The sequence below is a fragment of the Plecotus auritus genome, assembly GCF_963455305.1.
Source record: "Plecotus auritus genome assembly, chromosome: 1".
In the NCBI taxonomy this organism is placed as follows: Eukaryota; Metazoa; Chordata; class Mammalia; order Chiroptera; family Vespertilionidae; genus Plecotus; species Plecotus auritus.
The window spans coordinates 56,340,783-56,357,758 of NC_137770.1; the positions used below are offsets into that span (position 1 = coordinate 56,340,783).

Genomic DNA, 16,976 nt, shown 5'->3' on the forward strand with positions numbered 1-16,976 from the left:
TTATTTTGAAAAGTTTTATAAATTAGGGAAAAGTAAAAAAAAAAAAAGTCAAATACTTAATACCCAAAAAATGTTGACTCAACATTTTTCTTTTAAAAAATTTAGTTAGCTTTACTGAGGTCTGAATTCAATAAATTAAAATTCAACAATTAATTTTGAGAAATGGATATAGTCATATAACCACTATTATAATCATAATATAGAACATTTACATCAACCCATAAGGTTCCCTCAATGCTCATTGCAGTCAATTCAAAACACTTTCAGATTTTCCTTTTTTGGTATTTATTTATTTATTTATTTATTGATTTTAGACAGAGGAAGGGAGAGACTGAGAGAGGGAAAGAGACACATCCTACATAATAAAGAGGTAATATGCAAATTGACCGTCACCCCAACACACAAGATAGCCACCCCCATGTGGACACAAGATGGCCACCACAAGATGGCCAGCAGGGGAGGGCAGTTGTGGGTGATCAGGCTAGCAGGAGAGGGCAGTTGGGAGGGACCAGGCCTGCAAGGGAGGGCAGTTGGGGGCAACCAGGCCTGCAGGGGAGGGCAGTTAGGGGCAATGGGGCTGGCAGGGGAGTAGTTAGGCGTCAATCAGGCTGGCAGGGGAGTAGTTAGGCGTCAATCAGGCTGGCAGGGGAGTGATTAGGGGGTGATCAGGCTGGCAGGCAGAAGCGGTTAGGGGCAATCAGTCAGGTAGGCAGTCGGACATCCCTCGAGGGGTCCCAGATTGGAGAGGGTGCAGGCTGGGCTGAGGGACACACACACACACCCCATGCACGAATTTCGTGCACCAGGCCTCTAGTTGATATGAAAGAGAAACATGGATCAGTTATCTCCTGCTGGGGATTGAACTCGCAACCTGGGTATATGCCCTGACTGGGAATTGAACCCACCACCTTTTGGCATACAGGACAATACTCCAACCAAGTGAACTACACCAGCTGGGACTCTGATATTCCTTTTGATTTCTTTAATCCATGGTTTGTTTAGAAGTGTATTAAGTTACTAATGTTTGAGGATATTTTCAAATACCTCTAACTGATTTAGTGGCATTATAGTCAGAAAACATACTCCATGATTTCTACCTTTTAAAATTTATGGAGAAAGGAGAGGATCCAATGGAGAGGTGGAAGTTACATTCACCTCCTCCCAGGATCATATCAAAATTACAGCAAAATTATAGAACAATGAACCTGGACAACCATCTGAAGACTTGCTGAACTGAAGTGTTACAACTAAGGATATACAGAAGAAGCCACATTGAGACTGGTAGGAAGGGCAGAGACACGAAAAGGGCTGGCACTGCACCTACATGTGGGGATTGAGAATCTGGAGGTTTATTTCAGCTGCAGAGGTTCCCCCCTGAGGAGCATGGGTCTTAGTCCCATACTGGTTTCCGAGCCTGGAACAACAGTGTTAGGAAGAGGAGTCGATATAACATCTGGCTGTGAAAATCATTGGGGATTCCATGTGACAGGTGAAACAGGAGACTGCTGGAAACCCAGATGCCCTATTAGAGGGCCAGCCCACAAAAATCTCTCTTGCAGGCACTCACCTGGGCTCAGGAAGAGTGATGGTGGCTCACGGGATGGGAGCAATACAGGGAGAGATTGGGTTGTATGCTTTCAGTGAAAGTGCTGGAGGTGAATGGACTTGTGCCGAGTCCTTCTCCCACACTGCTCACAGATGCTATCTTTCCTGGTGGACGTCCAGCACTGCCTTCCATATGGCATCAACCTGGGGAGATTCAATAGCCGTATATTTCCGACTTTGAGGCCCCATCCTAGCCAAGCTTGCACCCTGTGGAGGAATCTGTTGGCTGCAGCCAGCCTGGGCCCATGTTGCAGTCATTCTTGAAAAATTCTTGAGGAAATCTGGGCAAACTCAAAGGTTTCAGAGACTGAGTTACGTAACTTTAGGATGAGGGCCATTTTCCCTGAATGCCCCCCCCCCCCCACTGATGCTATTGTTTCTGTTTTGGTACCCCCCCCCCCCAACCCAATGGCATTAGCCTGGGGAGATGCACTAGCCCCACCCTGCCAACTCCCTGAGGCACTGCCCCATCATCAAGGTGTGCAGACTCCAGGAAGATGGCGGTTGCCATTGGTGTACACTGAGACTTTGAGTGGCCTTAGATGCAGTACTGGTGCCAAGTTTGAATCTGCATCAACCTCGTGAACACCACTCACTCCTACCTGGTGACTCACTGAGAACTTGCTTCATGCAGCTCACATACTGTGGGAGGCTCTTTCAGTGGCTGAGGCTAATAGGCAGCTGACAGGCAAAGGCAGATTTTGGGATGTCTTGGGCATTTTGTAGACCTGTCCCAGGCATGGTACTGGTGGAAGTTGGCTTTGGTCTGCAACTTGGCCCCTTCCACAGGGACCCAGGCCCAGCAGAGGCAGCCACCAATGTGAATCACTTAGTACCTCCTAACAAGAAGTTCAGGGCCGGTCACATGGAGTGTTTGATGTGGACCTGTGCAGGAGTCTCTCCCAAGGGGCTCTAGAACCAACACAGTGGCTGGCTTCAGACCACATCAGATCATGGACCAATTAGCACCACAAGTGGCACAACTTATGGGAGGTCACAGCAGGCATCAGAACCTGCAGGGGGGAATTCACTTTGTGGGGTCAGCCCCTGCAGAGCAATTCATACACTGTGGTCAGGATCAGTCTTTCCAGTCAGCCAACCTGAGGGTCAGTACCACCCATGGATGGGCCAAGAGCCATCAATTTCAACAACAGGGTAGCTCACCTACCCCACACAAGGACACTGTTAGTGATAGGGTGACAGCACCACTGAGCCCCACAGATCCTATTATATAATCCCACCCTAACAAGGCTGGGAGACATAATAGATCTATCTAATACATAGAAACAAATACAGCCTAAATGCGGAGACAAAAAAAAACACGCCAGATGAAAGAACAGAGGGAATCTCCAGAAAAACAACTAATTACAATGGAAGTGAGCAATCTACCAGATTCAGACTTCAAAACAATGGTTCTAAGGATGCTCTAGAACCCTAGGGGAAGAATGGATGAACTTAGTGAGAACGCTAACATATAGTAAGCATAAGAAAGGATATTGAAACAAAAAGAACTAGTCAGAAATGAAGAATACAATATCTGAAATCAGTGGTTTGGAAGACAAGGTAGCAGGAAGCACCCAATCAGAGTAGCAGAAAGAAAAAGAATGAAAAAAATGAGGATAGTATAAGGGACTTCTGGGATAACATCAAACATAACATTCGCATCATAGGGTTACCAGAAGGAGAAGAAAGAAAGCAAGGTATTGAAAATCTATTTGAAGAGACAATGACTGAAAGCTCCCCTAATTTGGTGAAGGAAAAAGATGCACAAGACCAGGAAGCGCAGAGTCCCAAACAAGATGAATTCAAAGAAATGGCAGAGTTTGAAGACAAAGAGAGAAACTTAAAAATAACAGGAGAAAGGCCATTCGTACTATTGAAGTTGTCTCAGAGTTACCCACAAGGAGCTCCAATAAGGCTATCAGTTGATTTCTCAATAGAAGCATTTTATTTTATATTTTTTATTATTTAAATCTTACTGTTATGCATATTACAGATGTCCTCCCCTTTTTCCCTTCATTGTTGTCCTCCACCAAGCTCCTGCCCCACCCCAGGCCTTCATCACCCTATTGTTTGTGTCCATAGGTAATGCCTATGATGCCCCTCCCCTGTCCCTCTGAGATTTGTCAATCTGATTCATGTTTCCATGCCTATGTTTCTATTTTATTCATCAGTTTATTTTGTTCATTAGATTACTTATTCATTTATTTTGATTTTTAGGTTCAATTGTTAATAGATATATATTTATTGCCATTTTATTGTTCATATTCTTTTTTTTTAATATATTTTATTGATATTTCACAGAGAGGAAGGTAGAGAGATAGAGAGCTAGAAACATCGATGAGAGAGAAACATCGATCAGCTGCCTCCTGCACACCTCCTACTGGGGATGTGCCCGCAACCAAGGTACATGCCCTTGACCGGAATCGAACCCGGGACCTTTCAGTCCGCAGGCTGACGCTCTATCCACTGAGCCAAACCAGTTAGGGCTATTGTTCATATTCTTAATCTTTTTTTATTCTCCCCCTCTCCTTCTCCTCGTTCTCTTCCCTCTTGTCCTCCTATTCTTCTCTCCTCCCTCTTCTCCACCTCCCTCTCCCCCTTCCCTTTCCTCTCTTTCTCCTCCTTCTTCTCCCTTCAACATTTCCTGTAATACTAGTTTGGTGATGATGAACTCCTTTAGTTTTTTCTTGTCTGGGAAGCTTTTTTTTTTTTTTTTTTTTTTTTTTTAATATATCTTATTTTTTTACAGAGATGAAGGGAGAGGGATAGAGAGTCAGAAACAATGAGAGAGAAACATCGATCAGCTGCCTCCTGCACACCCCCCACTGGGGATGTGCCCGCAACCAAGGTACATGCCCTTGACCGGAATCGAACCCAGGACCCTTCAGTCCGCAGGCCGACGCTCTATCCACTGAGCCAAACCGGTTTCGGCATCTGGGAAGCTTTTTTATCTGACCTTCAATTCTAAATGATAGCTTTGCTGTGTAGAGTAATCTTGGTTGCAGGTTTTTGCTTTTCATCACTTTGAATATTTCTTGCCATTCCCTCTGGCTTGCGTAGTTTCTGTTGAGAAATCAGCTGACAGCCACATTGGGTGCTCCTTTGTAGGTGACTGACTAACTGCTTTTCTCTTGCTGCTTTTAAGATCCTCTCTTTGTCTTTAACTTTTGACATTTTAATTATGATATGTCTTGGTGTGGGCCTCTTTGGGTTCATCTTGTTTGGGACTTTCTGTGCTTCCTGCACTTGTAAGTTTATTTCTTTCACCAGGTAGGGGAAGTTTTCTGTAATGATTTCTTTTGTTTGTTTGCTGTTTGAATTGTTGATTTGAATCTTGGCGTCCTCTACTCTATTGTTGATTCCCTGTAAATTATTCTTCATTTCAGTTAGTGTATCCTTAATTTCTGAGTGGTCCTTTTCATGTCTTTGATGTTCTCACTAAGACCCTTGAAATTCTCACTAAGTCCCTTGAAACTCTCATTAAGTTCCTTGAGCAACTTTATAACCATTGTTTTGAACTCTGTATCTAGTAGTTTCCTTGTTTCCATTTCATTTAGTTCTTTTTCTGGAGCTTTCTTCTCTTCTTTCATTTATGACATGTTTCCTTGCCTCTGCATTTTGGCTGTTTCCCTATGTTTGTTTCTATATATTAGGTAGAGCTGTTATGTTTCCTGGAATTGGTAGAGTGGCCTTGTATAGTAGGTGTCCTGTAGGACCCAGTGGCTCAGCCTAACTGCCCTCCCTGTTGGCCTGATTGCCCACAACTGCCCTTCCCTGCATGCCTGGTCTTCCCCAACTGCCCTCCCTGAAGTCCTGGGTCCCCCTCAACTATACTCCCCTGCAGGCTTGGTCGCCCCCCCCCCCCCCCAGCTGCCCTCTCCTGCTGTCCTGGTCCCTCCCAATTGTCCTCCCCTGCGGGCCTGGTCCCTCCCCCAACTGCCCTCCCCTGCAGGCCTGGTGCCCCCCAACTGCCCTAACCTGCAGGCCTGGTCCCCCTCCAACTGCCCTCCCCTCCAGGCCTGGGTCCCCCCCAATTGTCCTCCACTGCAGGCCTGGTCCCTCTCCAACTGCCCTCCCCTGCAGGCCTCAGTCCCCCCAACTGTCCTCCACTGCAGGCCTGGCTCCCCCCAACTGCCCTCCCCTGCAGTCCTGGAGTCCTCCATCTGCCCTCCCCTGCTGACCTGGTCCCCCGCAACTGCCCTCCCCTGCAGGCCTGGGCCCCCCCACCCCCCAACTGACCTCCCTTCCTGGCCTGGTCTCCCCCCAACTGTCCTCCTCTGCTGGCCTGATCACCCCTAACTGCCCACAGCTGCCCTCCCCTGCAGGCCATCGTGTGTCCACATGGGGGCAGCCATCTTTGACCACAGGGGGGTGGCCATCTTATGTCTTGGAGTGACGGTCAACTTGCATATTACTCTTTTATTAGATAGGATGTTGTTTTATTGTCTTCCGTCTTACATAGAGTTATGCTGTCATTTGTACTTTTGTCCCTCCATATGTAATGTGTCTTTTTCTAACCCATCCACAGCTTATCTTCAGCCATTAATTTATGATTTGCCTCTGTGTGGTTTTCTTTTATATTTATTCTTCTTAGGATCTGTTGAGTTTCTTGGATATCTAGATTTATAGTTTTATCTTCCCCCCCCCCCAACATGTTTCTTTTCCTATATGTTCTTTAACAAATGGAACATATTTAGAATAGCTGTTTTAAGTATGCTAATTCCATTATCTATAATTTCTGTTTCTAGTATCTGATTTTTTTCTCAGTTATGGTTGAAAAATATATATTTTTTGATTTTTTTTATATTCATGGTAGTTTTTGATAAGATGTAGAGCATTCTGAATTTTACTTTTTTGCGTGTGTTTGATTTTTGTTTTCTTTAAACATTGTTAGACTGTTTTGGTGTACAGTTAAGCTACTTGGAATCAATTAAATTCTTTGGATGATTGCCTTTAAGCTTTGTCAGGTTAGCTCCAGAGCACCCTTTACTTAATCTGTGGCTAATTTTACCCCTATAAATACACTGCTTTTTTCCTGAGGGCTATACCCAAAGCTTTATATATTACAGGTCTTTCTTCTTTGGATGGTAGGAATTCCTTAATATCATCTAAGACTGATTCCAGTTTGTCCAGGATTGTTTCCAAATGTTTTTTGTTTCTCAATTGGGTTCTCTTTTGTTTTGCTTTTATTGTTTCTTTCATTGTTTTTGTTCTAGTATGTTTGGACAATATTATGTTCATGGTTGTGTGGCTCTTCTCTGTCCTGTTCTTTTTGCTGTGATATAATGTGGGCAACTCCTTTTTTCCTTGTCTCTGAGACCAGCGTATTTTTTTCCCTTCAAGTCATAGTTTGAGGGATTGTTTATTTTGTATTTTACCCTTTTCTACAGTCATGGGACCATGATTATATACAAAATTTTCAAGAATTCCAGAACTCTGTTCCCTTTGGGACTTTTTAAAAAGTGAATTGTATGACTTCTGAGGGTTAGGGGCAGCATCAGCAGTCCTGTGTGCTAAGCTTTTTTACTTTCTCATTATAGTAGACTGTATACTTCCTTGGCTGCTTGTTTGAGAGATTATACCATCAGGTTTTAGCCAGTATTGTATTAGTATACTGGCTCTCTTGAAAAGAAGAAAAACATTTTCTGATTTGTAACCTTTTTTGATTTTAGTGCTGTAAATACTCCTCCCATTGCTGTTTTCAGTCTGTCAACATAATGCCACTGAACAGAGTTGGGAATAGAATTGGAATTTATGAGCCTGTTTCAGCTCCATAAACACTGGTTATATCCTTTTCTTCTGTAGTTTTAATTCTTGAGGATATTTCTTAAGTGAAAGACTAGATTGCTTTTTATAGTTGTTTTGTTTCTTTGTTTTCATGATTCCCCCTTCAGTTTACTAAGTATTGGGTGAGAAAAGTTATGTAATACAGTTTTAATACATGATCTTACCTTCAGTGTTTTTTTTTTTTTAACCTTACTGGAATTATAAACACTGATATTTAGGCATAGTTAGCACAGGAACATAGATCTTTTATAGAAGATAATAATGAAGTATACTTGATAACTCTATGTCCCTGGGTAACATTTTAAACTTTCCCAATTAAACCCTGTGAATTATGTTTTATTTCCGTTATAAAGATTCAGAAATCATTACTCAGGTCCTTTGCCAGTAAAAGTAAACATTATGTTGCTTTATAAATTTCTTTGTGTGTGGGACAGAGAAAAGATGACTTTGTTTAATAACTCTCCCAGTTTTGTTCCATTCATGCAAATAATTGAGCTTTTATCACACGTGCTTAAATGGCACAGCAGTAGTTATTGTTCTAAGTTATCAGAAGTGGCGAAATACTTTATCTGTACTGTGAGAGTGGCAAATTACTTACAAACCCACAACCTTTTTCGTGTGTGGGACAATGCTCCAACCAACTGTGCCACCCAGCAGGGGCCCCAACTCATTTTTTTACTCTGATATCAAAACTTGACAAAGACAGTAAGTACAAGAAAACTATAACCACTGTCTCTCATGAACATAGATAAAAATTCTAAACAGAATTATAGCAAATTGAATCCCCATGACTATGTGGGATTTATTTCAGTAATGCAAGATTGGTTTAGCATTAGAAAATTAGTCAATTTGCTATATTAATAAACTAAAAAGAAAAAAACACACAAATATAATCATCTTTATTGATGCTGAAAGAACAGGTGACAAAAGTCAACATTTGTCCCTGATAGTTTTTATCAGCAAAATATGAAGAGAAGAGACCATTCTCAATCTGATAAAAGACATCTAAGACAAACTTATAACTAACATCCAAACTTGTGTATGGTTGAATTTCCATTACAATGAGTTTTTAAAAAATGTACATACATCTAAGACAGACCTATGGCTAACATCCAAATTTTTGTGTATGGTTGAAATTCCCATTACAACAAGTTTAAAAAAAATATGTGAAAGTAAAGTATTAGGATTAGTGAGAAAATTATTTCATACATATTTGTAGATATTTGAATGATCATGGAATCATAATAGAACTAGAATGAGCCTTCAAGAGGATTCTAATTCAAAGTGTTTATTTTTCATAGGTCAGTACGGAAATCCTTTAACTAAATATATTAGACATTATGAAGGATTATCTTATGATGTGGATTCATTACACCAAAAACACCAGCGTGCCAAAAGAGCAGTTTCACACGAGGACCAGTTTTTACGTCTAGATTTCCATGCCCATGGAAGGTGAGTAAATTAACTGCTGACTGTGTTTGAATTTCACCTATATTCAATCTAAGTTAAAAGAAGAAATTTATATCCTTAATTCACCTTTTCTAATGGAAAGGTCCTTATTTAGAAATTTGGCCTACACTGGAATTTGGTATATACATTAAAAAAATGTTTTCTTATAAAATGTATTGCCCTTTTTATATTGTTAAGGAAACAGTTATTTAAATACTATTATATTTATGAATTAGATCCTCTATTGTGTTATTAGAGGATATGTCTTTAAAGAAGATTTTATGGTAGAATTATGCCAGGATGATTTCTTTTTCATATACAAAATGTTTTTTTTACTAGGAGATGGAATAAATTCTTGATGCCATTTAAAAAAAGAAAAGATTTTATGTTCATAGTTTTCCACTACTTTTTATGTGTTTTATGGTCAGTGTATCTGTCTCTGGTACTAATAGTGAAGGTACCTGGTTGTATGCCATTGAATAAGTCATTTAATATCTCACAAACTCAAATTTCATCAGCTCTAAAATGACCACTTGTAGATAGATTGCTTACATATTGCTCAATTCTCAGACAGAATTGTTAAGGGATAAAGAACAGGGAGCCAAGGGGGAGAGGTAAAAATCAGTTATTAGTGTTTGTTGTGTACCAGGTGCATAGATACCTTATATGCATTTTCTTATTTAATCCTCTCAGCACGCAAACATGGTAAATATCTTTTTATATCCGAGGAAACTAAGGCTCAAAGAAGTTAACTTCTTTAAAATTACACAGCACAGATTTGGCCCAGACCTGGCTGACTTAAACCTCAATTTTTTTTCTTTCTGTCTGTTAGGGGTATTTAGATACAAAATTTTTGAGTATTCTTGTCAGACTCTCTTACTTGCCTGCTGTAATTAGTAAATTTACTCTTTTTGTACTTTTATTATATTGGTGTAATCTTGATTTATTACTTACCTCTTAATAGGTTTCTCCACTTCCACTCCATTTATCATTTAAACTACATGCTATGAGATGACTCTTCCTTAAGTGCTTCCTTTTTCATGCCAGCTTATTGCTCTGAAGTCTTCTATTTACAATTATTAGCCAGATTTCTTAACTTGGCTTTCAGTATTCTCTGTAAATTAAATCTAGTCTAATATTCTAAACTTACTCCACTTCCCAACATTGTCTGTTTCATCCAGAACGATCTTCTGATTGCTTTTTAAACCAGGTACAATTTATTCTGTGTCATTTATCTTAAATAATTTTCACCATCTTTTAATGTGCATTCAAGTTCTCCTTCTTTGAAGCTTTACCTACACCTTCCTTGGAACTTTTATTTATTTATTTATTTTATTATTATTATTTTTTAAAATATATTTTATTGATATTTTACAGAGAGGAAGGGAGAGGGATAGAGAGCTAGAAACATCGATGAGAGAGAAACATCGATCAGCTGCCTCCTGCACACCCCCCACTGGGGATGTGCCCGCAACCAAGGTACATGCCCTTGACCGGAATCGAACCCGGGACCCTTCAGTCCGCAGGCCGACGCTCTATCCACTGAGCCAAACCGGTCAGGGCCATGCATGTATTTCTTGTTTATTTTGCTATGACTGTGTTTTTATTCCTCACAGGCAATGAACCTGGCTAATATTTAATGTGTCATTCATTGTTTACACTTATAGTAAGATGCTTAAGAAGTATTTTAATGGATGAAAAGGCAGATAATAAGAAATACTATGAAACAAAGTATTTTGTACATGGAAATAAATGTATTACTGAAAATAACTTATTTTCCATATTGCAATGTAATGATCATTGTAGGGAAAAGTATTTAAGTTATAAAATCTCCTACTTTGATTTGAAGGAGGGAAAAAAGATTCATTTCAGGGTCTGTTTATTTTCTAGGTAAAAATTTTAGTGGCAGCATTTCATTTAAGTTTTTATGACCCTTAACTTCAGATATTTTAAAATTACTCATTCTTTTTTAGTACCATGAAATAATATGCAAGCATTAAGCCTCCCTAAGTTTTTAGCCACCACCTCAAAATAAATTTAATACTATATTCCAAATACAGTGGGAATGCCAAAAGGAAAAGTTGAGATTCTAGCTGCTTTTGATTTGCATACTGAATTCCTGCTACATGACTAGATTTTTATTAGATCTATCACATAATTCATATTGAGTATTTGGAGAAACCAATTCCCTACCTCCTTTTGTATTTTTGCCTGTGTATGTGTGGGAGGGTGTGTGTTGTGTGTGTGTGTATTTGTGTATGAGAGAGAGAAAGAGAAAGAGAGAAAAGAGAGAGAGAGGAATGTTACAGAGAGACACCAGTGGTTTTCCTCCCGCACATGTCCCATCTAGTGCCGGGGGATGAACCGGCAACTCAGGTACATGCCCTTGACTGGGAATCAAAACCATAATCCTTTGGTGCATGGGTTGATGCTCTAACCTCTGAGAAAACTGGTTTTTAATTTCTCAGCAAAGCTACGACGTGTTTTTATCCTAGTATTTATTATCAAGAATGTGTCCGATAACCTGTAAAAGGCATAAAAATTTCCTTTGATGGTTCCTGACTGGAGTTAGGTTAGTCTGGAAGTGTCTTGGGCTTTATTTATTTATATTATTATTATTACTATTAAATTTTTTTAAATTTAATAAATCTTTATTGTTCAGATTATTACAATTGTTTCTCCTTTTTCCCCCCATAGACCCCTCCACCCGGTTCCCACCCCACCCTCTGCCCTTACCTCCCCCACACTGTCCTCATCCATAGGTGTACGATTTTTGTCCAGTCTCTTCCTGCACCCCCCATATCCGTTTCCCCTGAGAATTATCAGTCACTCCCTTTCTATGCCCCTGATTCTATTATATTCACCAGTTTATTCTGTTCCTCAGAATTTTAATTCACTTGATTTTTAGGTTCACTTGTTGATAGATATGTATTTGTTGTTCATAATTTTTATTTTTACTTTTTTCTTCTTCCTCTTCTTTTTTTTTTTTTAAATATATATTTTATTGATTTTTTACAGAGAGGAAGGGAGAGGATAGAGAGTTAGAAACATCGATCAGCTGCCTCCTGCACACCCCCCACTGGGGATGTGCCTGCAACCAAGGTACATGCCCTTGACTGGAATCAAACCTGGGACCCCCCAGTCCAAAGGCCGACGCTCTATCCACTGAGCCAAACCAGTCAGGGCTTCTTCTTCCTCTTCTTAAAGAATACCTTTCAGCATTTCATATAATACTGGTTTGGTGGTGATGAACTCCTTTAGCTTTTTCTTATCTGTGAAGCTCTTTATCTGACCTTCCATTCAGAATGATAGCTTCTCTGGGTAGAGTAATCTTGGTTGTAGGTTCTTGCTATTCATCACTTTGAATATTTCTTGCCACTCGGGTCTGGCTTGCATAGTTTCTGTTGAGAAATCAGCTGACAATCGTATGGGTGCTCCCTTGTAGGTAATTAACTGTTTTTCTCTTGCTGCTTTTAAGATTCTCTCTTTGTCTTTTGCTCTTGGCATTTTAATTATGATGTGCCTTGGTGTGGTCCTCTTTGGATTCCTTTTGTTTGGGGTTCTCTGCGCTTCCTGGACTTGTAAGTCTATTTCTTTCACCAGGTGGGGGAAGTTTTCAGTCATTATTTCTTCAAATAGGTTTTCAGTATCTTGCTCTCTCTCTTCTTCTGGCACCCCCATAATTCTGATGTTGGTACGCTTGAAGTTGTCCCAGATGCTTCTTACACTACCTTCAACTTTTTGGATTCTTTTTCCTTTTTGCTTTTCCGGTTGAGTGTTTTTTGCTTCTTTGTATTTCAAATCTTTGACTTGATTCTTGCGTTCCTCTAGTCTGCTGTTGGGTCTCTGTATAATATTTTTTTATTTCAGTGTATGTTTAATTTCTAGTTGGTCCTTTTTCATATCCTCGAGGGTCTCGCTAAATTTATCGGCCTTTTCTAGGATATTCTTGAAAAGCCTAATAACCGTGGTTTTGAACTCTATATCCAGTTGTTTGTTTTCCTCCATTTCTTTCATTTGTGATCTGTTTCTTTGTCTCCGCATTTTCGTTGCTTCCCTGAGTTGGTAGGGTAGCTTTGTGTGCTAGGTTTCCTATATGGCCCAGTGCGTCGGCCTCCCCAGTTAACCTGCGGTGGATACTCTTGGTGCACCCCTTTGTGGACTGTGTGTACAGCCTTGTTGTAGTTAAGTCTTGATTGTTGTTGGTATCACTGGGAGGAATTGACCTCCAGGCCAGTTGGCTGTGAGGATCAGCTGTGTCTATGCTGGGAGAAGTTTGGTGCTGGAGACAGCCGTATAGGGTCAGACTTGCCAGATTGCAAAAGCCTCTGTGCTCAGCTTGTATGGGGCAGAGTCTCAGGGCAGAGCAGACAGTCTTGGCTTCTTGTCAGCCCTGGCCTTGCGCGTGCGCCTCCAGACCTCTGCCTTCTGCGGCTCCCCTGAGTTTCCGCCTGACAGCAGAGATTCCCCCCCCCGTAAGAGCGTGGGTCCCCAGGGGCTCGCCCGGAACGGGGGTTCAGTGCAGTTGGAACTGGGGTTCAGTGCAGTCAGAACTGGGGTTCAGTGCAGTCAGGAGCTTCTGGCTCCCTTCCGCTAGGGAATGCCTGCGGCAACCTCCGCAGTCAGTCTTTGTGCGCATTTGAGCGCACGCCTCTAGACCCCTTCCCGCCGCGGCTCCCCGGAGTCTCCAAGTCTCCGTGTGCCTTTCTACCTGACAGTCCAGACTCGCCCTGTATGAGCCTGGGTCCACGGGGTTTCGCCTGGAACTGGGGTTCAGTGCAGACAGAACTGGGGTTCAGTGCAGTCGGGGGTTTCCTTCCCCCTCCCGCCAGAGAAAGTCAGCCAGGCACTCAGCCATCCGTCCTCTCTGCGCGCGTGTCTCCGTACCTCAGCCCTTTGTCGCTCCTCTGATTCTCCGTGAGCTTTATCTTTCCTTCTAGTTGTAGAATTTCCACTCAGCCAGCTTTCCTGTGGTTCTGGATAATGTCTGTTGTGTCTTTTAGTTGTAGTTTTGAAATGGTTGTGCGAGGCAGCAGTTTAGGTTTTTACCTATGTCGCCATCTTGGTTTTCCCACTATTAAATTTTTTAAAAAATATGTTTTTATTGATTTTAGAGAGAGAGGAATCTAACCTCTTGGAGTATGGGTTGATGCTCAACCACTGAGCAACATTGGCCGGGCTATATTATTTTTTAATCTTCACCCAAGGGCATGTTTCTATTGTTTTTACAGAGAGATGAAGAGAGAGAGGGAGAGAGAAAGAATAACATCAATGTTAGAGAGAAACACTGATCAGTTGCCTCCCACACTTGCCCCTACTGGAGATCAAACTTGATACCTGGGTATATGTCCCAACTAGGAATTGAACCTGCAACTCTTCCATGAATGGGATGATGCTCTAACCAAGTTACAGTGGCCAGGGCTATTTTTGTCATATAATGAATGGGGTAGCAGCAACCTAGGATACTTTTAACTCTGTAGATAGACCAGCACGCTTTGAGAAGCAGAGGTAGTTTAGGGAGCACAAATGGATGCCAGCTCATAAAGAAGAGCAATAGAATACATTTGAATTCTATAAAAATACTATTGTTAAGAATGTGGCAAGACAAAATTTTGAAAAATATTGACTTGGTACTTAAATCTTTCCCAACAAAATTTGAACAAAATTTCCTAAAGGAAATGCTATTTATTTAGTACTAGTTTATGTCCGGTACAGTGCCTGTTAGCATATATTATTAATTTAAGTATATTTCACACTGCTCTTTGTCTCAGCTGTGGATTTTCTAGGTTGTGATTTTTTTTATTCTTCAAAAAATTAAAAAATATGTTTTTATTGATTTTAGAGAGAGAAAAGCAGAGGGAAAGAGAGATAGAAACATCCATGAGAGAGAAACATCAATTGGCTGCCTGCCTCCTGCATGTCCTCTACTGGGGATTATGCTCGAAACCCCTGGCATGTGCCCTGACTGGAAATCTAACCGTGGACTCCTTGGTACATGGGGGGATGCTTAACCAACTGAGCCACACTGGCCAGGCATGATATTTTTTATTCTTCTTTGATTCCTCTTACACAGAAATTAAAAGCCTGTAAATATGTTTTTAAAAATTCTGAAAGGACACTGGCTAATTGAATTACTTACTGAATCATAAGAAAAAACAAGAGCTGAGTTGTATTCATGTTAATTTTGTATTTAAGAAGCTAAATTAAGAGCTGATTATTGCTCTGAGTTTAGCTTCTTAGATATGATTTCAACAAAAACATTTTTATTTTACAGGTTTTTAATCATTAACTAGGCTTTATGTGGAAGATATTCAATGAGTTGTAAGAAAAACTTAAATGGAGCTTCCTTCTTCCTATTTTTAAAAGGGAAGGGAAGAGTATAAAAATGTTTTTCTGACTTTTTAACTCTTTGAGTATATCGTTTACTCTAAATGTTGGTCTAAAGCAGGCTGCGTCTGATAGAATATTTAATGTCAGAGTTTCTAGATTGGTGACTTAGAAAGTAAATGTCAGAAATTAGGTATATGTCTAGTAGAAAAGCCCATCTATCATTTTCTTTAATTGTAAGTTATATTGCATACTAAAATGTGGCAAATGCATTTGGGTTTTTTGTGAGATAAGCACTTTAGCTCAGTTGTAATTAGGATTCATAGCTTGTCTTTTTTGTTGTTGTTACTTCTTTCTTGTTTTCCAAGTGATTAAGCTCCAGGTTAGTTGCTGCATTATTTCTTAAAAAAAGTGTAGTAAGGATTTTACATGACTAAAGGTTATTTAAATATTTATCCTGTTTCATTATACCTGAAAATTCTTTATATAATTGTTTTGAATGAATATTTTTAGTTTATCAGTTTTATAATATTCTTGTTTGGATTTTCTGTTAAGCATCAGTGAAATCTCCTTATATAATAGCATGTAATTTTTAAACTGAAAAATATGTTAAAAATTCACATCTACAGTTTTTTCTTTTTCTTTTTTTACTCACCAATGGATATGTCTATTGATTTTGGAGAAAGGAAGGGAGAGAGAGAGAGAGAGGGAGAGAGAAACATTGATTGGTTGCTTCCAGAGAAACATGGATTGGTTGTTTCCCATATGTTCCCCACCGGGGATCGAACCTACAAACCTAGGTGTGTGCCTTGACTGGGAATCAAACCCACCACCTTTTTTTCCCCCTTTAAATTTATTTTTATTGATTTCAGAGAGGAAGGGAGAAGAGATAGAAATAACAATGATGAGAGAAAATCATTGATCGGCTGCCTCCTGCATGCCCTCCACTGGGGATTGAACCCGCAAGCTGGGCACATGCCCTGACCAGGAATTGAACCGTGCCCTCCTGGTTCATAGGTTGATGCTCAACCACTGAGCCATGCTGGTCGGGCAAACCTGCCACCTTTTTGGTGTATGGGACAACATTCTAACCAACTGAGTTACCCAGCCAGGGCTACAATTTTTTCTTGAAATAGTTTCTGAACATTGATTCCTTGCTTGATTGTATCATAACCTCTTATACAACTTACTAGAGCTTTTTTCTTCTTCTTTGGGTTACCAGATATTTTTGATATTTGTACAGAGGGATAAAATTAAGTTGTTAATTTGTGCTTGGTTCTGATATCTTAAATTATATTTAAACAGTCTGTACTGGGAGAATGATACTGAAACAACAAATCAAATATAAACACAAAATCTAACATATCAAACTTAGAGGGCAAAGATATGATGGTGTGGGACAAATAGTTGTGTTATGTAGTAGCAGTCACTTTTTTTAAGAAACCTAAACCACAAATTTAGTTAAATGGAATTTGGATCTTTGGATGGAATGAGCAAATGTGTTGTGTATTTCCTTTTGTTTAAGTTTATTTGAGCTATAAGAGATGTTTCTATAGTTTTAAATGCCATAATTTATTAAGTCCAATTTCATGTTTTAATTTGTTTTAACCCTCTTATTGTTTTATGTATTTACTTAAGCATCTACTGTATTCCAGTCATTTTAGTAGTCACTAGGAACGGAATAGCTGAATAGGACAGGCTCTTGCTGTTAATGGAGTTTATGAATTCATGAGAAAGACAGGTATTGAATTAGGAATGAGAATGTGATAACTGTTAAGAAAGGAATGTTCAGAAGATTGCTGTGG

At 40.0% G+C, this 16,976-nt stretch overlaps 1 protein-coding gene across 1 annotated transcript in view; it reads left to right on the forward strand.

Moving 5' to 3' along the window:
- The window catches only part of ADAM10 (ADAM metallopeptidase domain 10), a 186,661-nt gene that overhangs the window by 24,808 nt on the left and 144,877 nt on the right, over nt 1-16,976 (forward strand). Inside the window, exon 2 of the mRNA XM_080675408.1 lies at nt 8,697-8,847. Coding sequence (XP_080531534.1) covers nt 8,697-8,847 — 151 coding nt within the window. The remainder of the gene's footprint in view (nt 1-8,696; nt 8,848-16,976) is intronic.